The 21794-nt window shown below is 45.0% G+C and overlaps 2 protein-coding genes across 8 annotated transcripts in view; both read left to right on the plus strand.

The window, feature by feature from the left end:
- LOC139573467 (dual specificity tyrosine-phosphorylation-regulated kinase 1B-like) overlaps positions 1-13737 on the plus strand; it is an 80682-nt gene extending 66945 nt beyond the window's left edge. For 3 of the 7 annotated variants that reach the window (XM_071396949.1, XM_071396942.1, XM_071396947.1), the window contains 9 exons: positions 4170-4289; positions 5010-5198; positions 5941-6088; positions 6584-6870; positions 8117-8263; positions 8345-8506; positions 9662-9980; positions 10685-10788; positions 10953-13737. In XM_071396949.1, the coding sequence (XP_071253050.1) occupies positions 4170-4289; positions 5010-5198; positions 5941-6088; positions 6584-6870; positions 8117-8263; positions 8345-8506; positions 9662-9980; positions 10685-10788; positions 10953-11714 (2238 nt within the window). In that variant the 3' untranslated portion in view covers positions 11715-13737. The remainder of the gene's footprint in view (positions 1-4169; positions 4290-5009; positions 5199-5940; positions 6089-6583; positions 6871-8116; positions 8264-8344; positions 8507-9661; positions 9981-10684; positions 10789-10952) is intronic. The other 4 variants (XM_071396943.1, XM_071396948.1, XM_071396944.1 and 1 more) reach the window with 3 other exon arrangements.
- Positions 13738-13863: 126 nt separating this feature from the next.
- zp3d.1 (zona pellucida glycoprotein 3d tandem duplicate 1) lies at positions 13864-18410 on the plus strand. The gene is made up of 9 exons (XM_071396950.1): positions 13864-15297; positions 15399-15511; positions 15614-15717; positions 15803-15977; positions 16070-16181; positions 16267-16355; positions 17229-17299; positions 17400-18142; positions 18273-18410. Exons 1-9 carry the CDS (start codon positions 14725-14727, stop codon positions 18321-18323), a joined length of 2031 nt encoding a protein of 676 aa, XP_071253051.1. The 5' UTR covers positions 13864-14724; the 3' UTR covers positions 18324-18410.
- Positions 18411-21794: the final 3384 nt, after the last annotated feature.

Consider the following 21794-nt stretch of genomic DNA (forward strand, 5'->3'; position numbering starts at 1 on the left):
CTACAAAATCACACAAAAATTATCAATGGAAATCAAATTTATCAACCCATGGAGGTCTGGATTTGGAGTCACACTCAAAATTAAAGTGGAAAACCACACTACAGGCTGATCCAACTTGGATGTAATGTCCTTAAAACAAGTCAAAATGAGGCTCAGTAGTGTGTGTGGCCTCCACATGCCTGTATGACCTCCCTACAACGCCTGGGCATGCTCCTGATGAGGTGGCGGATGGTCTCCTGAGGGATCTCCTCCCAGACCTGGACTAAAGCATCCGCCAACTCCTGGACAGTCTGTGGTGCAACGTGGCGTTGGTGGATGGAGTGAGACATGTTGTCCCAGATGTGCTCAATTGGATTCAGGTCTGGGGAACGGGCGGGCCAGTCCATAGCATCAATGCCTTCCTCTTGCAGGAACTGCTGACACACTCCAGCCACATGAGGTCTAGCATTGTCTTGCATTAGGAGGAACCCAGGGCCAACCGCACCAGCATATGGTCTCACAAGGGGTCGGAGGATCTCATCTCGGTACCTAATGGCAGTCAGGCTACCTCTGGCGAGCACATGCAGGGCTGTGCGGCCCCCCAAAGAAATGCCACCCCACACCATGACTGACCCACCGCCAAACCGGTCATGCTGGAGGATGTTGCAGGCAGCAGAACGTTCTCCACGGCATCTCCAGACTCTGTCACGTCTGTCACATGTGCGTGTGAACCTGCTTTCATCTGTGAAGAGCACAGGGCGCCAGTGGCGAATTTGCCAATCTTGGTGTTCTCTGGCAAATGCCAAACGTCCTGCACGGTGTTGGGCTGTAAGCACAACCCCCACCTGTGGACTTCGGGCCCTCATACCACCCTCATGGAGTCTGTTTCTGACCGTTTGAGCAGACACATGCACATTTGTGGCCTGCTGGAGGTCATTTTGCAGGGCTCTGGCAGTGCTCCTCCTAATCCTCCTTGCACAAAGGCGGAGGTAGCGGTCCTGCTGCTGGGTTGTTGCCCTCCTACGGCCTCCTCCACGTCTCCTGATGTACTGGCCTGTCTCCGGGTAGCGCCTCCATGCTCTGGACACTACGCTGACAGACACAGCAAACCTTCTTGCCACAGCTCGCATTGATGTGCCATCCTGGATGAGCTGCACTACCTGAGCCACTTGTGTGGGTTGTAGACTCCGTCTCATGCTACCACTAGAGTGAAAGCACCGCCAGCATTCAAAAGTGACCAAAACATCAGCCAGGAAGCATAGGAACTGAGAAGTGGTCTGTGGTCACCACCTGCAGAACCACTCCTTTATTGGGGGTGTCTTGCTAATTGCCTATAATTTCCACCTTTTGTCTATTCCATTTGCACAACAGCATGTGAAATTTATTGTCAATCAGTGTTGCTTCCTAATTGGACAGTTTGATTTCACAGAAGTGTCATTGACTTGGAGTTACATTGTGTTGTTTAAGTGTTCCCTTTATTTTTTTGAGCAGTGTATATATATATACAGTGGGGAGAACAAGTATTTGATACACTGCCGATTTGCAGGTTTTCCTACTTACAAAGCATGTAGAGGTCTGTCATTTTTAGCATAGATACACTTCAACTGTGAGAGACGGAATCTAAAACAAAAATACAAAAAATCACATTGTATGATTTTTAAGTAATTAATTTGCATTTTATTGCATGACATAAGTATTTGATCACCTACCAACCAGTAAGAATTCCAGCTCTCACAGACCTGTAAGTTTTTCTTTAAGAAGCCCTCCTGCTCTCCACTCATTACCTGTATTAACTGCACCTGTTTGAACTCGTTACCTGTATAAAAGACACCTGTCCACACACTCAATCAAACAGACTCCAACCTCTCCACAATGGCCAAGACCAGAGAGCTGTGTAAGGACATCAGGGATAAAATTGTAGACCTGCACAAGGCTGGGATGGGCGACAGGACAATAGGCAAGCAGCTTGGTGAGAAGGCAACAGCTGTTGGCGCAATTATTAGAAAATGGAAGAAGTTCAAGATTACGGTCGATCACCCTTGGTCTGGGGCTCCATGCAAGATCTCACCTCGTGGGGCATCAATGATCATGAGGAAGGTGAGGGATCAGCCCAGAACTACACGGCAGGACCTGGTCAATGACCTGAAGAGAGCTGGGATCACAGTCTCAAAGAAAACCATTAGTAACACACTACGCCGTCATGGATTAAAATCCTGCAGCGCACGCAAGGTCCCCCTGCTCAAGCCAGCGCATGTCCAGGCCCGTCTGAAGTTTGCCAATGACCATCTGGATGATCCAGAGGAGGAATGGGAGAAGGTCATGTGGTCTGATGAGACAAACATAGAGCTTTTTGGTCTAAACTCCACTCGCCGTGTTTGGAGGAAGAAGAAGGATGAGTACAACCCCAGAACACCATCCCAACCGTGAAGCATGGAGGTAGAAACATAATTCTTTGGGGATGCTTTTCTGCAAAGGGGACAGGACGACTGCACCGTATTGAGGGGAGGATGGATGGGGCCATGTATCGCGAGATCTTGGCCAACAACCTCCTTCCCTCAGTAAGAGCATTGAAGATGGGTCGTGGCTGGGTCTTCCAGCATGACAACGACCCGAAACACACAGCCAGGGCAACTAAGGAGTGGCTCCGTAAGAAGCATCTCAAGGTCCTGGAGTGGCCTAGCCAGTCTCCAGACCTGAACCCAATAGAAAATCTTTGGAGGGAGCTGAAAGTCCGTATTGCCCAGCGACAGCCCCGAAACCTGAAGGATCTGGAGAAGGTCTGTATGGAGCAGTGGGCCAAAATCCCTGCTGCAGTGTGTACAAACCTGTTCAAGAACTACAGGAAACATATGATCGCTGTAATTGCAAACAAAGGTTTCTGTACCAAATATTAAGTTCTGCTTTTCTGATGTATCAAATACTTATGTCATGCAATAAAATGCAAATGAATTACTTAAAGATCATACAATGTGATTTTCTGGATTTTTGTTTTAGATTCCGTCTCTCACAGTTGAAGTGTACCTATGATAAAAATGACAGACCTCTACATGCTTTGTAAGTAGGAAAACATGCAAAATCGGCAGTGTATCAAATACTTGTTCTCCCCACTGTATATATATATATATAATACACATAGCCCTATATAGCCCTATTTGGGCTATATATATATATATATATATATATATAAAACATTTTTGTTGTTATTAATCGGCCGATTTAATCGGTATCGGCTTTTTTTGTCCTCCAATAATCGGTATTCGACCATGAAGGCCTGATTCACGCAGTTTTTGAGATGTGTCTGTTACTTGAACTCCGTGTAGCATTTATTTGGGCTGCAATCGGAGGCTGGTAACTCTAATGAACTTATCCTCTGCAGCAGAGGTAACTCTGGGTCTTCCTTTCCTGTGGCGGTCCTCATGGGAGACAGTTTCATCATAGCGCTTGATGGTTTTTGCGACTGCACTTGAAGAAACTTTGAATTTCTTTAAATGTTCCACATTGACTGACCTTCATGTCTTAAAGTAATGATGGACTGTTGTTTCTCTTTGCTTATTTGAGCTGTTCTTGCCATGATATGGACTTGGTATTTTACCAAATAGGGCTATCTTCTGTATACCACAACACAACTGATTGGCTCAAACACATTAAAGAAGGAAAGAAATTCCACAAATTAACTTTCAATTAACAGATGTGCCTTATTAAAATGCATTCCATGTGACTACCTCATGAAGCTGGTTGAGAGAATGCCAAGAGTGTGCAAAGGGTGGTTACTCTGAAGAATCTCAAATATAAAATATATTTTGATTTGCTGAACACTTTTTTTGGTTACATGATTCCGTATGTGTTATTTCATAGTTCTGATGTCTTCACCATTATTCTACAATGTAAAAAATAGTCAAAATAAAGAATAACCCTTGAATGAGTGGGTGTTCTAAAAATTTGACTGGTACTGTACTCTATTGACAAGCAACTACAACCACCATCACTGATAGATTGTTCTGTGGCTAGGCAACAGTGTTGCCTGTATACATAGGTTAACTCAAACATGCAGTTATTTCATTGGAAATTACTCCTTCCACTCACATTGTATAGTGACCTTTATTTACTTTAGTTCTTTTAACCGCTAGTTAGAATACTGCAGGAATGTCTTGGACAGTTTTGGGGCTCCCCTCACCACCTGTCCCTTCCAGGTGCTGTCTGATGCGACCATACTGCAGAGGAGGATCCCCCCAAGTTTTAGAGATCCCGCCAGCGCACCGCTGAGAAAACTCTCTGTCGATCTGATCAAGACTTACAAGCACATCAATGAGGTGAGTGGAGTGTGTATGTCAGCCAGCCATCAGGTCCAACAGGACTCTGCTGCTGCAGGAGTCATAATCTCCAGGAAACATCACCTCACAGCTCACCTGCTGGGATCCGGCCCTCGAGGGTCCAATCCGGCTCTGGGATGGTTTGAGTAAAATAAAAATGCTTTTTTGGGGGGGGGGGTAGCTTTCAATATACTTTCAATATACTTTTAAATGACTAAAACAAAATCAAAACTGTGTAGAAATGATAATGGATTTATTACATTCATATAGTTTCTTGACTGTCCAGCTCACTTAGCACCAAAATCAAAGCTAGCAAGTCAGGGAACAACAGACATTTTTTTGCAAATATTGATGGCGAGGAAGTATAACCAATTTTCGGTGCCACCCTCCGGACCTCGTTGAAGACCGAATGAGGCCTCCAGGGCAAAATTTGTTTTACACCCCTGGTATAAACATTAGATTCTGGTTGCTTTCCCAAATGTCCCTGGTTTTCCAGAAATCCCAGTTGGAAAGTTACCAGAGTTTTGCAACCCTAGGTATATGTAACTGCATTAGCATAAACTGATGTACAAGTGAAGGATATCAGTTTTATCATTGGTTTGGTCTTCCGAGATCTATCCAAACAGTAGTGTGGCAAAATTAGAAATATCAGTGACTTACCCCTCTTTCTCTTTTCCCGCCCGGCCCTTCCTCTCGCCATCTCCTCTCCTCCGTGTCCAGGTGTACTACACGAAGAAGAAGCGGCGTGCCCAGCAGGTGCCCCCGGAGGACTCGAGCACTAAGAAAGAGCGGAAGGTGTACAACGATGGCTACGATGACGACAACTACGACTACATCGTCAAGAACGGGGAGAAGTGGCTGGACCGCTACGAGATTGACTCGCTCATCGGCAAGGGCTCCTTCGGGCAGGTCAGTGGACATGGGGGAGAGAGTTTAGAGAGTTTACAGTTTAGAGAGAGTATAGGGTAGGGGGGAGGATAGGTCATGGGATAGGTCGTGGGGGTAGGGGGAGGATAGGTCAGGGTGAAGGATAGGTCAGTGGGGAGGAGGGGGGGGGGGTAGGTCAGGGAGTAGGGGGAGGAGAGGTCAGGGGGTAGTGGGAGGATAGGGCAGGGGGAGGATAGATCAGGGTGTAGGGGGATGATAGGTCAGGGTGTAGGGGGAGGATAGGTCAGGGTGTAGGGGGAGGGAGGATAGGTCAGGGGGTAGGGGGAGGGACGATAGGTCAGGGGGTAGGAGGAGGGAGGATAGGTCAGGGGGTAGGAGGAGGGAGGATAGGTCAGGGGGTAGGAGGGGGGAGGATAGGTCAGGGGGTAGGAGGGGGGAGGATAGGTCAGGGGGTAGGGGGAGGATAGGTCAGGGGGTAGGGGGAGGATATGTCAGGGGGGAGGAGGGAGAAAGAAGAGGATGCAAGAAAAGAGAGGAGAAACACTTCCAAAGTTTAAGGTGAAGAGTTGCATGGGGTGAATGAAGTATGTCTACAGGCGTGAGGAGAATAAACGGGTCATTGCTCTTGTGGGCCAGAAGAAAGAGGAGAGGGATAATGACTGTATTTTGTTTGGTGAAGGAGCTTTGCCTTGGCCCCTACCACCTGCATATACTACAAACAACATGGCCGCCTGTCTGACCTGTGACCTTTTCCATCCCGCAGGTGGTGAAAGCCTATGACCACCACGAGCAGGAGTGGGTGGCCATCAAGATCATCAAGAACAAGAAAGCCTTCTTGAACCAGGCCCAGATAGAGCTGCGACTGCTGGAGCTCATGAACAAACATGACACCGAGATGAAGTACTACATAGGTGAGGACACACACACACACACTCTGCTTTAAGCCCCCACTTATGATCTAACACTATTGCATTGTATACCATCTACTAAAATGAATTCATACTGTGCCTCTTTGACGTCACATGCAATCTGCTCCACATTTAACATCTCAATTGAAATATAGACCAATGCCCTACTTCTCATATATCCCTATGTATAAATATGATGCTACATACATATCAATCCAGTAGCCTTCGCAATGATAAACCTGTCACAGAATCACCTCTATCTTACTAAGCTCCTATAGCGCTGAGCGAGGTGATTGACACACAATAATATAAAAATAGATGGCATTTATATGGCCGAGCTGTTTCCATGTGGTCAAAGCACCTTGCTCTCCACTCCAAGGGCACACTGTCACTCTGGAAGTCACCTCAACCACTACCCATGTAGAGCAGAGCACCCAGATAGGTTACTGCAGTATACCGCTTCCCCTACTAACCTCCCTCCTCTTCCCTCCTCTCCAGTCCACCTGAAGAGGCACTTCATGTTCCGGAACCACCTGTGCCTGGTGTTTGAGCTTCTCTCCTACAACCTGTATGACCTCCTGCGCAACACCAACTTCCGCGGCGTCTCTCTCAACCTGACCAGAAAGTTTGCCCAGCAGCTGTGCACGGCGCTACTGTTCCTGGCCACGCCCGAGCTCAGCATCATCCACTGCGACCTCAAGCCCGAGAACATCCTGCTGTGCAACCCCAAGCGCAGCGCCATCAAGATCGTGGACTTCGGCAGCTCCTGTCAACTAGGCCAGAGGGTGAGGAGACTAGCTGACTAACCAAGCACAGAGATATAGAAGACCCTAATGAACCCAATGCATGTGCTGGGTGGGGGTCAGGGGGGGCGGGGGGGGGGGGGGTGTTGAGGAGAGAACACCATTGGGTTAGGAGAGAGGGAGAAGCAAGGGGAGGAAGGACTACACCTTACCAAGCACATCAATATACACAGTCCACTCCTGAAATCAGTGCACTGCAGTTCACCACTCCCAATGTATCCTTTGTGAATTGTTCTGGGTATATCTGCATGCTCCTGTGTGTTATATTTAAGATCGACTTAAACCAATGCATACATCAGCAGTCGACTGTGGTTTATATAGTAGGCCCTTAATGCACGCTATATACCCTCTAGATGCTGGGGGGGAGGTTGGGTAGAGAAGAAAATTGGGGCAGGGAGAGAGGAGGGAGCTGTTGGGGGGGATAGAGAGAGAGATGCCGGGGAAGGGAGGAAATGGTAGAGGTAGAATGAATAAGAGACAGCATTTTGTACACCAGATAAATGTTCATTGTATATTAACCTTTTCTGAAACATTGTATTATTTGTCTGCTAATGCCTCTGGATATCTCAGGAAGAGAGAGAAGAGAAGGGTGGGGTAGACGGATGGATGGATGGATGAGGGAGAGAATAGCCCAGATGATGATTTCGTCTCTCCGTTTCAAAAGAGAATGAGCTCAGTTTTCTGCAGAGGGTAAATAGACATGGAGAGGGAAGCTATGGAGGGAGGACGTTGCCAGGTTGAATAGGAACTGGCATTCACAGCACGTCTTTGAGGACTCTTGGGAAGATGAGGAAATGGGCCTCACTACAGTTCTCAAGTATAGAATCCCAGCGGCTCTGCTGCACCCAGTTTAGATATTTCTACTCAGCTTGGCCTGCCCCCGTGTGGACGAACGTTGTCACTGCACCACTTCCACCATTCTGTCTCCCTCCACCAGTGAGTGTGCTCTAATTTAGATTAGAAATGTTATTAAAGGGACACAGCTCTGTTCTGCTGTAACCAACATACTGGAGCTAATACCTCTATCTTTTGTCATCACATTTTCTCCCCTCGTCTTTCTATCTCGCTCTCTTCTTTGGTAATATATTTTATTTCTTTACCTCACCCCTACCTGTCCATCCCTCCTCTGTCTTCTCTCCCTTTCTCCCTACCTTCTTCTCTCCCTCTCTACCTCTTTTTGTTTCTTATATCACCTCATTCTGTCCCTCCGTCTTCTCCTCCACCACAGATCTACCAGTACATCCAGAGTCGGTTCTACAGATCTCCGGAGGTGTTACTGGGCATGCCCTATGACCTGGCCATTGACATGTGGTCCCTGGGCTGCATCCTGGTGGAGATGCACACGGGAGAACCCCTCTTCAGCGGCTCCAACGAGGTAGGCTGTGAGAACACACACAGTATTGGGTGTCGATGCAGAATTTGCCCCTGACCTGTCCTGTTGTTTCTTTCTCTCCAGGTGGATCAGATGAATAAGATAGTGGAGGTACTGGGGGTCCCTCCCAACCACATGCTGGATCAGGCTCCCAAAGCACGGAAGTACTTTGACAAGCTGTCCGACGGTCTGTGGACTGTCAAGAAGAACAAGGACATAAAGAAGGTACTTTACCCCTCAGCCTCCGTGAGTAAAACTCTGCTCTTACTTAATCATCTCATCTCCGAACCACATCCTTCCTGTCACTCACAACGCAGTAGGTTCAAGTTCTCCTGTCACCCCACAAATCTTGGATCAGGTTACCTTGCTCTTACCTCCAAACCTAAACTTAACTACTAGGGGGATGGAAAGATATTTGACCCTAGTGTCAGAGGTTAGAGGCAACTTCTCTACGAACTTCCTACTTGTATTAACCATTCACCCGTAGATAGAGAAAGAGAGATGGGTAGAAAACCGAGGTGGAGGGTTAGCTTGATTTTGGTAAGTAGTTTGTGCAGAAGAGGTATTGTCTCCCTTTTCTCATTTCCAACCTAAACTCCCACTCTTAGGAAGGAGATCTGAGCCCTCAGCATCTTCCTCCAGTCATCATCATCTAAACCGTAAAACCCCTCGTCATATAACTTTCCCTAATTGTCTAAAAAGCTCCTTATCGTTCCATTATTCTGTGTGTATCAGAAGCATTACATAGCCCTTAATAAGATAGAGGGATGAGATGAAGGAGCAGTGGAGGCAGGTGAAAGGTAGAGGTTGAACAAAGGGAGAGGCCTGGGTTACGTTGGAGGTGAGAGAAAGAGGGGGAGAAAAGTTTGGATCAGATGTTAATTAACTTTGTCCAAAAGGGATTGGAGATGGTGGGGGATCAGCCATCTCACCCCAGAGGCAGGCACACCTGGGTGGGTGTGTGAGCACGGGTTTACACCTATGGGTGTTGCCATGAATTTTCACTAGACGATTAGGGGTTAAGTGAATGATATAGTGCAGGATAAGACAACTTATTGTTAGTTTTAGGACTAGGAGCTGATGGTCTTTAGAAGGGAGACCATCATGTAAGGATACATGTTGGAGGTCTCATCCAGCTTCTCATCACTGGCTTGGTGTTATGTAAATAAAGTAGGCCTAATAGTGAGTCTATCCATTCATAATATGCATTCTACTGACCATCAATCATTTCACCGTCATAACATCATGCATGCTTGCATGTGTGAAATTCAACCATAATAATTACTAAAAGTCACTAAAACTGCCTCGAAGAAAATGAGAACTCAAGTGTTTCTCTGCACCTCCCCACATCCATATTCTCTGTTCTCCCCCTTCTCTCTCTCACTCTATCCCCCTCTTCAGGAGTACAAGCCTCCTGCGACGCGGCGGCTCCATGAGATCCTGGGGGTGGAGACCGGGGGTCCTGGCGGGAGGCGGGGCGGAGAGCAGGGGCACGCTCCCTGCGACTACCTGAAGTTCAAGGACCTGATCCTGCGCATGCTGGACTACGACCCCAAGACGCGCATCACGCCCTTCTACGCGCTGCAGCACAACTTCTTCAAGAAGACGACGGACGAGGGCACCAACACCAGCAGCTCCACCTCCACCAGCCCGGCCATGGACCACAGCCACTCCACCTCCACCACCAGCTCCGTCTCCAGCTCCGGTACGGGACACAGCAGTTAGTATACAGTATACCCTTACCATAAGCCACAGTCACAGTCCACTGCATTGGGAAACATCTAGCAGAAACCACTGCAGAGGTCAAACCTCAATAGAGAACTAAGCATTGGCAGCCAATTTGATCCCATATTACCACTGCAGTGTTTCCCCCCAGATAATTCTCTCCTATGTTTGTGAAAAACACCAAGATTTACTTAGATTGAGAGCTATTGAAAGTCCATTGAAGCCATGTTGGTTAGTACCGTAAAGGATCTTGTCTGGGAGATCCCTCCCACCTACATAGTCTTCGGGGGAACACTGCAGTCTACTGCGTCATAGTGATGGTTGTTCAATGTTACATCTCAGCCAGCCCCTACAGCCCCTCACTCTCTGCAACAGCCACACAGTCTCCATAGAAACAAGCTCCTAGTTACTTCAGCCGCAGCTCAGTCCCTACAGCCTGCAGCACACCGTCACCATAGCAACAGCTCAGCCTCAGCGGCCTCTCCTCTGCCACAGCTACAGCTCCCATTCACCATGGCAACAGCTAGTCACCTTAGCTACAGCACCATGTTCAGCAGCTCAGCAACAGGTTATGGTCCCAGCAGTGATGGACTGTCAGTATGTTGACGTAACACAACTATTGTGTATTCTGACTGACCGAGTGTCTCCTCCCCTTCTCCTCCCCTACTCCGTCTCTCCTCCCCTACTCCCTCTGTCCAGGTGGATCTAGCGGTTCTTCCAATGACAACCGGAATTACCGGTACAGTAACCGGTACTACAACAGTGCAGTTACTCACTCAGACTATGAGATGCAGAGTCCACAGGTGAGCGGTTTAAATCTGACCTCACTCTGATGTCTCAGATCTCATCACATGGAACAACATGTTCTTCCTCTATACCAGCTGGAACTGACATTTGTATGATGTACTGTAGATTCTGCATTCTCTGTTTCTAACAATGACCTCTCTTCCCCCCCCACACTGCCAAGGCTCCATCTCAACAGCAGCTACGCCTCTGGCCGGGTGGAGAGGGGGGCATGGGTCCCCTGTCCAACAGCGGCAGTAGCGTTGGCGACCCCCCATATCCCCAGCTGCTGCTGCACAAGCCGGCGGCCACGCAGCACTCGCGCCACTTCCTGGGAGGCAGCGGCGTCGGGGGCATGATGGAACCACACCACCCGCACCCCATCTACGGCGGTCACCACGGCAACGGGCGGGGCCTGCGGCAGACTGGGCAGGGGAACCAGCCCCAGGGCCAGGCTTCACAGGGCCAGCAGGGCCAGCCCCTGATGCCCATCTCCTCCCCACAGATGCCGGACAGCATCGAGCTCAGCCTCACACACCACCACCATCTGGGTCAGTCTTCCATCATGCCGCCCCCATCCAGCTTGGACTCCAGCCAGTACGGCTCCTCCAACCTCCACCTGGGCCTCTCTGCCTTTCGGACTAGGACGGTCATGGCCCCCCAGCCGCCCCCCGCCGGCTCCCAGCAACAGTTGGCCCAGCCCCCAGCCTCTCAGGACAGCTTGGTCGCTGCCTCCGGGCTTGGATACATCCCCCCATGCTACCCGGGCAGTAACAACAATAACAACCCTCCCCAGGGTAGTGTGGTCGGGGGCGGGATGCTCACCGGGGGGCCCCCACCCAGGGGAGTAGGGGGCAGCGGGGGGAGGCCGGACTCTGAGGAGTCCACCATGATGGGTGTGTGCGGCAGTGGAGGCGGTGGTGGTCAGAACGCGGCCAACTCTTGATAAATCTTGAACAAATTCCAAAAGCCATACAATTTTAACAACGACAACATTACAATTTCAACACGCATACATATACATTATACACACTTGAGTTTGAAACAAATACGGCCACACATACAGAGACAAACTTATGAAATATCAAAGGAATTTAGTTTTGTTTTGCATGGGAGAAGGTCGAGGGAGAGTAAGAGAGGCTTTGAAACCATTTTTATCCTTTTTTCAGTTTCTTTAATTTTCTTTTGTTGAAGGAAAGAAACGGGGCTCAGTAGTTGGAATGGAAAGTTTCAGATAAGTTTGTTTTATTGTTATTAATATTATATTATTTGATTTTATGTGATTTAAGGAAAGGTTTGCAGCGAGATTTTTGTTGTTTGGGTTGTATTTTGGAATGAAGACCGCAAAAGTAAATGAATGGTTTGAAAAGTGGTAATTGTTGGTTAAGAAGCGGGAGGCACGAGAGAATACCCTTATGCTATTTTTAACATCTTTTTTATTTTCTTTGTTTTTGTTTAGTTTTTCTAAAGTCTAGGTTTAATTGTACATGTTTTATTTATTAAACATCACTACATGAGGAGGGTAAGCGGGGAGATCGGAAGAGCGCTAAATTGAGAGGTGGTTTATTTATTCATTTTAATTTTAATTTATACAGGTTTTTTTTCTTTGTTTTTTGCTGATGGACAGAAAACACTTGTGCATACACAGAGAAACAAACAAACTAGGGTCTTTTTAGTTTGTTTTTCAGTTCAGTATATCTCACCCCCGAAACACACACACACACTTTTGTTACATTTTTTTTTATGTTTCCAATCTTCTATCGCTTGACACTGGCTTATATATCTGAAACTATGAAACAGATCATAGAAATAAAATGAAGCAAATGACAAAAACCGTAGTCACCACACAGTGAGAAACTATACGATGAGGAGGCTGAAACATTTGACGAAGTGAGAGGCTTTCAAGAGGAGAGGGGGAGCAGAACTTCTTCACAAAAGGAGGAAGTGATTCAAGAACGAAAAACAACAAAACATTTTGCCACAAGGAAAACCAAAATGCTTCCCTGTTGTTTAAAAAAAAAATGTCTGCCTTCTACTTCAACATCTAACCATCTAACCAGACTCTTTCACCCTCTTTCTCTGTCTTTCTCTCTGTCTTTTCTTATTCACTTTTGTTTTGGACCATAAACTACAGAAATGTAACACACATTTTGGGTTGGAGTAACTGGATATGCTAAGCCAAATCTCGCTCGCTCTCTCTGTCTCGCTCTCTTCTCCTCTGCCCCATTTTTCTGTTGGAAGGAGGGGGGAGGGGGGCAATATATAGCAGGAGGGAGGAGTACATACTAATGAGGGGACACTTTCATGCCCTCCTTACCCCTACAGCCCCAGTGACTGACTTCTCTGGCCTCTTTTCTTTCTCCTGTCTTTTTTCTCCCCTTCCCTCCCTCCTTCACGACACTCTGTGAGTGCTGTTTGCCATCAAGTCAAAAAAAAAGTGAACTACTTCTCTCTCGGCTGCTATCTACACTTTCAACCATGTTCGGATTGCTGCTAAAGAAAACAGACAGACAGATAAATAAATAAAAATGAAACTTTTTAACCCTCCTGCTTCAGAAAAAATGGAAAAATAAACCACTGCATCTCATGTATTTATTACTATTTAACAAGAAAAAGAAAAGGTAAAAATTAACCTGTTTTCTGTTTTTTGTTTGGTTGCCTTCCTGCTGGTGAAAGTTGGGCATTGACTAAATGTAACAGTTAAAGGTGTTATTAAAACACTCTTAATTTAAGTCAGCCACTGGGCGGGGCCTGAATGGGGAACCTGGGTGAGAATAAAGTTGGATATATATAAGAATAAAGAGTATACTTTTGCACACAAAGGTCAAATGCAAATCACAGCTTTCAGTCGACAGACCCTCATCTGAGCAATGTGCATACAGTAGCAGGCCTACCACAAAGACAAACTGTTGATGTGGCAAGCTAAATGATCACTGACATGGCATAATAAATCTGAGATTTGCGTTTGACCTCAAGTTATTTCATTATTTTTGTTGTTGTACCTGAGTGTAACTGGTGTTGTTTGGGTGTGGTGGGGATGATGTCTGTGAAGAACCACAAAGTTGGTGTTGCTACTAATGAACTTATTAGGAATCAGTCGCGTCATTTGGATAGTCTTGCACTCTTGTGACAATATTTTATTGTTGCCAATATACAGTAGCAGGCAGCTCTGAGTTAAGTGTAAACATAGTATTATAGCTAGATACAATGATTGGTGTTTTACTATCAAATGGGTACACAGTGTCTCCACTGTATTTGAACCAGTGTCTTCCTGGAGGTAACGATTGATGAACACGTGCTACTGGAAGTGTTAAAGACAGGTTATTGTTACCCTGAAGACCTACTCTATGCCCCTAGCTGTATCTTTGGTCGCAGCTTACGTTAGCACAATCCTCCGTTTATCTATTCCATTGTCAATGGTAAATGCTGTTTAGTTCAAAATGTTGTCTGTGGGGTCACCTATACCATAGAACGACATGCAATTAGAACCAATTTAGGACCGTTTGACTCATGTTCATCAACACATTTGCGCTCTTCCTAGTTGAGAGTTATTGAATATGAATATAACAGGTGAAGGCCAAGTGTTGTATTCACACAAGTCACTGAGTAAAATTGAGAGCACAGTTTATACTGGCATCTGGTGGAAAGATAAGAGAATTACATACTCAAAGTTTACATTGTAACAACATTGTAGGCTATGCATAATACGTTTTCATATATCATTGCGAATATAATGAAGTGAATCATTAATTGATCATCTACGCCCAGTAGCCTACATGCAATGAACGTCGCCGTGTGTGCCAAGTGCGTAATTGTTGCGCCAAAACCAGGTGAGCGCAATTATCAAGCGCCTACATGATTAATCTTTGAATGGTCACTAGTTTGCTAACAACAGTGTGTCCACGAGGCGCTCTGGACAACGGAGTTTTTTTTTTTCGGCTTTGGTCACGTTGAACATGGCACAAGTTGCGTGGATGTTTTGTCTATTTGTATGGATTTTTTCTGCCTTTCCATTCACACAAGTATCAGCAAAAGCTGATTTTAACGTTGACAGATGGGGTGGTCAAGAGCATCAAGACTACCAATTTGCGGAGCGGCACCTCCCTGGCAATGTACCAGTGCGTGAGGTGATCAGGCCTCAGATAGTGGAAGACGATGCCATCGGTGCCCCTCGGTCAGAACCACCATACTACTTCCTTCCCATGTTCCAGCACTCTGCGGTTCCCGTCGTCGATAGGGACTTGTTCAGACCAGTCGCCGGGAAAATACGTTTCCCCAGTATCTTGACCAACCTCTTGCTTCCGCTACAAAATAGTCCAGAGCGCAACCACTTCTCTCCCGTGCGTAATCCGCGTGGAGTGGAGGTGTGGTGCGGGTACAACAAGATATCCGTGCGCATCAACAGAGGTCAGCTCAGGTTTAGGTGTTTGGCCTCCATGCTCTTCCTGGGCACTTGCCCCGTCACCCGGGTCACCCCACTTTTCTTTTACTTCCATTATGACCTGAATAACTGTGGCAGTACTCAAACGGTAAGATGTGTTGGGATACATTTTGCCCTCTCTATCCATTTGGAGCACACTCTTAAACTGACCCTAAAATATGTACTCTTTATTCTGTTAATGACTTCCAGACCATGAATGGCCAGCTGGTGTACTCCAGCTCACTTCGCTTTTCTCCAGAACCACAAGGGCCAGTGATAAGAGCCATACCTCTCAACCTCCCCATTCAGTGCATTTATAACCGGTACAGTGCCCAATAGACTAGTCAACAGTAGGCATTTATACTTCAGTCTTACTACTCTGTGAATGAGTGTTTTTTGCCGTTTACCATCCATTTCCTTAACAGATTCCACTACTCCTACAAAGTTGGCTATGTACCTGAGGTGCATGACCGCACTCTCTTGAAGAGTATGAATGGCAAACACATGTTTAGGCTCACTGCATGCAATGGTAAGTAAACATGTCCCATTACAAGAGTTGGCAAGATGATTTAAGGTGCAGAGAATGAGGGGGAAATATTTTTTTCAAAATCTAGAGCGATGGGTACAATTGTCGTCAGAAGAGAGCTACATGCTTGGGGAGCCAATGTACTTCAAAGCCTACGCAGCTTTTGTCCCCAAAGATGAGAGTGTGTTTGTTGATTCCTGCTTTGTTACGACATCCAAGGACCCAAATACCACACCCCGCCATGAAGTAATTCACAACTTTGGGTAATCAAACACTTAAGTTCTCACACACTGCTGTAGCTATAGCATTTGTATCTATTCTAGTGGTGGGTATATCCACGTGTATGTGTTTTTAGATGTATGGTGGACAGCAAGCGGAAAGGCAGTCAGTCCCAGTTCTTCTCCAGAGAGTCAAATGACCTGCGCTTCACTGTGGATGCTTTCCTGTTCCCCCAAATCACTGCCAAGGTTAGGCTATATCCTTTTATGGAACACAAATGTTTCCACAACGGTAGCGAATAGTGATTTATATAATCCGTACTCTGTTCCACAGCGTCTCTACCTGCACTGTATTATGACTGTCATGAAATCCACTTCAAAGCAGAGCGCCAAATCCTGCACGTACAATAACACAGTGGGAAGGTAAACTGTCTTTTTAGAGTCTCAACAGTAACCTCGACCAATCTGATCTATTTCTATATCCAGTGGTGGGAAAAGTACCCAATTGTCATACTTGATTAAATGTAAAGATACCTTAATACTCAAGTAAAAGTGAGTCACCCAGTAAAATACTACTTGAGTAAGTATTTTATTTTAAATATACTTAAGTATCAAAAGTAAATGCTAAATCTTTTCAAATTCCCTGTATTATGCCAACCAGACAGCACTATTTTATTTATTTATGGATAGCCAGTGGCACACTGACATACTTTACAAACAAAGCGTTTGTGTTTAGTAAGCCTGCAAGATCAGAGACAGTAGTGATGACCGTGAGTTCTCTTGATAAGTCTGTGAATTGGAACATTTTCTGTCCTGTTAAGCACTCAATGTAATGAGTACTTTTGGGTGTCAGGGAACATGTATGGGAGTAAAAAGTGCTTTTTCTTTCGGAATATCTGTAGTAAAATAAAAAGTTGTCAATATAAATAGTAAAGTACAGATATCCCCAAAAAGTTGTACTTAAAAGTATTTTTACTTATACCACTGTCGATCAATCATCGCCCAAGAATTACTTCACAAGTTACATATACGGTGGTCATGATCAGTGTGTAGGACACTGATAATAATGAAATCATTAAGTCATTTAGTTGTCATGCATTGTTTTTTGCACTGGTTAAGTAGAGGTTTATTCACTAGAAACCAAACGGAAGCTAACGAAACAGGGAGTGACCTACCTGAATTTGTCCAATAGAAACTCTCGTTTTTGTTGCAAAAGTGTTTACTCCAAACTGAAAAATCTCCATTGCAAAACGTTTTGGACTAATGATTACACCCCTGGTTGTTATGTCTTGTTAGGTGGGAGGAGCTGTATGGCCCTCACTCTGTGTGCTCCTGCTGTGATTCTGTCTGTGACGTGTCAGAGTTTTGTAAGTATACAACACAGTTAATGCTGGACCACCTTTTTTCTGAATTAGTCAATATAATGTATGCTGATCTGTAACCTGTGGTTCTGCCTGATGTAACCAGGGCCAGCCTTGAAGTATCCTTCAGTGAAAAGCCTGATCACCAGTGAACCCTGGAGAGTGTTGGAGGACAGGGAGAAGAGTTTACCCATTCAGGCTGAGAGACAGCCAGACAGTGAGGAAAGGGTGGAGGAGACCTTGGCAGTCACTTATAAAGAGGAGGTGAAGTTTAAAAGTTTGGCAGTCACTCCTTGGGAGGAGGACAAAAACTTGTCAGTCGCTGTTATGAATAAAGTAGAGGGGGTGCAGGAAGGGATAGTTAAAGGAGTGGGAGAGGGGGTGGTAGCCAGAAAAGAAGGGGGTGTGGAGGAGCCGATTGGGGACAAACGGGCTGAGGAGGAGGTGATTGAGGTGGAGGCTGAAGAGAATGGCACAGACAAAGTGACAGCAAGTGTAACTTTGGAACATGTACCTGAGGAGGAGATACCTGAGGGTAAAGAGGTGGAGGTAAAGATTGGCAATATTCCTGAGGAGAATACTGTGATGGTTAAGGAGGTAGCTCAGTGGAACATGTCAAGTGAGTTGAGTGTTGTCACCACAAATGCTAAGGTGTCAAAGAAAGTTAAAGAGCAGGTTGCTGGGATAGAAGGGTCAAAGGTTGAGAGAGTGGCGGTTGGACAGATGCCTTTGGTGGACGAAGCAGCAGCGTTTCTGCAGGGGTACATGGAGCCTGCCGAGTGGAGAGAAGATTACCAAGGACCAGCCCTAGAGGAGGAGCTGGGGAGGTTTTGGAAACCATCCACAAAGGTTAGTTTTCATATAGTCTAGTCAATGTTTCAATGCCGCCTACTTGAGTTTTAATGTCAGTTTCAGTTGCAATCATTTCAAGTGTTTGTCATACCAGCCATTTTAAAATTGACCTATTTCTTCTTTTCAGGACAAGCTTGCTGTGCTGGAAACTTCTGTCCCTATTGGAACATTGACATAAATTAACTTAAATATTTGATAAGAATTACATTTAAGTGTCCTTGTATGATTGAATATTAAATTACCCTTGTTATAAGCAATGAACAAAGCTCTGAATGTTTTCATGGTAGCTGGACATTTGAGGGATGATTTATTTTTGTGTGGGTGTACAGTGGCTTGCGAAAGTATTCAACCCTTGGCATTTTTTCTATTTTGTTGCCTTACAACCTGGAATTAAAATAGATTTTTTTTGGGGGGGGGGGTTTGCTTCATTTGATTTACACAACATGCCTACCCCTTTGAAGATGCAAAATATTTGTGAAACAAACAAGAAATAAGACTAAACAGGAAACTTGAGCTTGCATAACTATTCACCATCCCAAAGTCAATACTTTGTAGAGCTACCTTTTGCAGCAATTCCAGCTGCAAGTCTCTTGGGGTATGTCTCTATAAGCTTGGCACACCTAGCCACTAGGACTTTTGCCCATTCTTCAAGGCAAAACTGCTCCAGCACCTTCAAGTTGGATGGGGTTCCGCTGGTGTACAGCAATCTTTAAGTCATACCACAGATTCTCAATTGGATTGAGGTCTGGGCTGTGACTAGGCCATTGAGACATTTAAATGTTTCCCCTTAAACCACTCAAGTGTTGCTTTAGCAGTATGATTAAGGTCATTGTCCTGCTGGAAGGTGAACCGCCGTCCCAGTCTCAAATCTCTGGAAGACAAACAGGTATCCCTCAAGAATTTCCCTGTATTTAGCACCATCCATCATTCCTTAAATTCTGACCAGTTTCCCAGTCCCTGCCGATGAGAGAACATACCCACAGCGTGATGCTGCCGCCACCATGCTTCACTGTGGGGATGGTGATGAGAGGTGTTGGGTTTGCGCCAGACATAGTGTTTTCCTTGATGGTCAAAAACATCAATTTTAATCTCATCTGACCAGAGTACCTTCCATATGGTTGAGGAGTCTCTCACATGCCTTTTTGTGAACACCAAATATGTGTGCTTATTTTTTTCTTTAAGCAATGGCTTTTTTTCTGGCCACTCTTCCGTAAAGCCCAGTTCTGTGGAGTGTACGGCTCAAAGTGGTCCTATGGACAGATACTCCAATCTCCGCTGTGGAACTTTGCAGCTCCTTCAGGGTAATCTTTGGTCTCTTTGTTGCCTCAGATTAATGCCTTCCTTATCTGCTCTGTGAGTTTTGGCAGATTTGTTGTGGTGCCATATTCTTTCCATTTGTTTATAATGGATTTAATGGTGCTCTGTGGGATGTTCAAAGTTTCTGATATTTTTTTATAACCCAACCCTGATCTGTACTCCTCCACAACTTCGTCCCTGACCTGTTTGGAGAGCTCATTGGTCTTTGTGGTGGTGTTGCAGACTCTGGGGCCTTTCAGAACAGGTGTGTATGTATAGAGATCACGTGACTGATCATGTGACACTTAGATTGCACACAGGTGGACTTTATTAAATAATTATGTGACTTCTGAAGGTAATTGGTTGCACCAGATCTTATTTAGGGGCTTCATAGCAAGAGGGGTGAATACATATACACGCACCACTTTTCTGTATTTTTATTTTTTTATTATTTTGTAACAAGCGATTTTTAAAAATTTCACTTTACCAATTTTGACTGTTTTGTGTATGTCCATTACATGAAATCCAAATAAAAATCCATTTAAATTACAGGTTGTAATGCAACAAAATAGGAAAAAATGCCAAGGGGGATGAATACTTTTGCAAGGCACTGAATATTGAAGATTTAAACAGAATGCCATAACTATTTTACACACAAGAATGCAGAACTAGGGTTGCAAAGCCACTGGTAATTTACCAAAGTTCCTGGAACATTTTGTAATTTTGTTAATTAACATGTAATCTATGGTAATGTTGGTCATTTTATACTTGAATAACTTTTTAAAATACATTCATAGTATTTTTTTAAGTGTATATTTGGGTCCATATTGTCCATGAGTTTCTGGTGGATAGACTTTATGGTTAATGAGAAAATAGCCTAATTAATGAAAAAATCTGAACAATGGCATTATTTTCAATAAACTCTGCAACTCTTCCAACTTGATTTTCTTTCACAACTGCTACCAGTTGGGTGCGAAATCATTAACAGAGATACGTTTGTAAAAAGAATAAAGGATATTTAATGCTGAAATCCTCATATTAAACACCAATGGTATTCACTAAGTTAAATGGTTTATGTTGAGAAATGTTTTACAGCTTGTCATTCTATTTAAATTTTTAAATCATGTTATCTGATTCATTTATCTATTTACATGAGATAGACACCTGTGATAATCTGAAGTACCCAAAAAGGCCACTAGACGTCCTGTGATAAAATTCCAAAGAAACTTGAAATTACCCAAATTCTGGTAGTTTACTGGTAAACTTTGAAGGTTCCCAGTAATATACCCTCCCATTGAAATTGTATTGGTCCCATCTAGCATTTGGAGCTAGAAACAGAGCTGCCATGTCTATCGGAGCCACCTTGGTCACTACATGCAACCCTAGGCAGGACTGATGTAAAACTCTGTTTCAAGCTATAATGTGGGGATGGCAACAAGTGGTGCATGAACAGTGCCTTTCAGATGCAAATTATGTTGAGCATATGTAAATGGAATATTACAGTGTTGGAGAACTTGCTCTCACACACACACACACTTTACTCTTTCAGCATAGTTGGCCTACTTCTCCAATAGAAATCCGAGATGACGCTTGTAGGCAATGTCATGGCGAAGTGGGCTAGCTAAGCTCATGTACAGAAACTCGTCATCAGGTCTTATTCGATCACACCGACAGCTTATTTGCTTAAAATGGTACGCAGCGTCATCTGGATATTTGTGCAACAAAAGTTCAACATTCACCTTCTACCATTTCTGTCAAGCCGTCTACGCATACAGTTTGACTCATACGTTCGATAAATCCAACATATGCACCACACAGAACGCCCTGCAAATGCCTCTGCAATGCAATGCTGCAAGGCAAACGCAGCGTTCCATTGGAAATGAATGTAATTCTGGTGTACCAAAATGCAATCACGCAGTCGGTGTGATCGAGGTGTAACTGTCGTCTTGCGCTGAACTGCACATGTGCAGGCCGTCAAGTCAAATGCACTCCTTAGATATGTTGTTTTTGACGAAAAAGGAAATCTTGTCACTTTCATGAGGTTGGCGTAATAACATGTTCAACTACTTAAGACATTGGTTCAGAAAATTAACTAAGGAAGAATTTTTCACTTCTCATTGACTTCTCAAACACCAAACCCCATCCTGGTCTGCTCTGTCTGTTTCGCAAGCATTCCCGTAAGTCTCACAATGATGTGCCTCTGGGTCTAAAAACTGATTGAAAATCAGGAGGCTGGTGGGAGGATCTATAGAGGGACGGGCTCATTGTGAAATACATTGAACAAAGTCCAACGTTGTTTCCATGTTCGAAACCGTTCCATTTATTCCCAGTGGTGTGTATTCATGGATGCAAA

This window comes from Salvelinus alpinus, chromosome 4 (assembly GCF_045679555.1).
Source record: "Salvelinus alpinus chromosome 4, SLU_Salpinus.1, whole genome shotgun sequence".
NCBI classification, from domain to species: Eukaryota; Metazoa; Chordata; class Actinopteri; order Salmoniformes; family Salmonidae; genus Salvelinus; species Salvelinus alpinus.

Coding starts and splice junctions, on each gene's coding strand:
- zp3d.1 (XM_071396950.1), top strand. CDS start 14,725: ATGGCACAAGTTGCGTGGATGTTTTGTCTATTTGTATGGATTTTTTCT. Junction 15,718..15,802: donor TAGGCTCACTGCATGCAATG/GTAAGTAAACAT, acceptor TTCAAAATCTAG/AGCGATGGGTACAATTGTCG. Junction 18,143..18,272: donor TTTGGAAACCATCCACAAAG/GTTAGTTTTCAT, acceptor TCTTCTTTTCAG/GACAAGCTTGCTGTGCTGGA.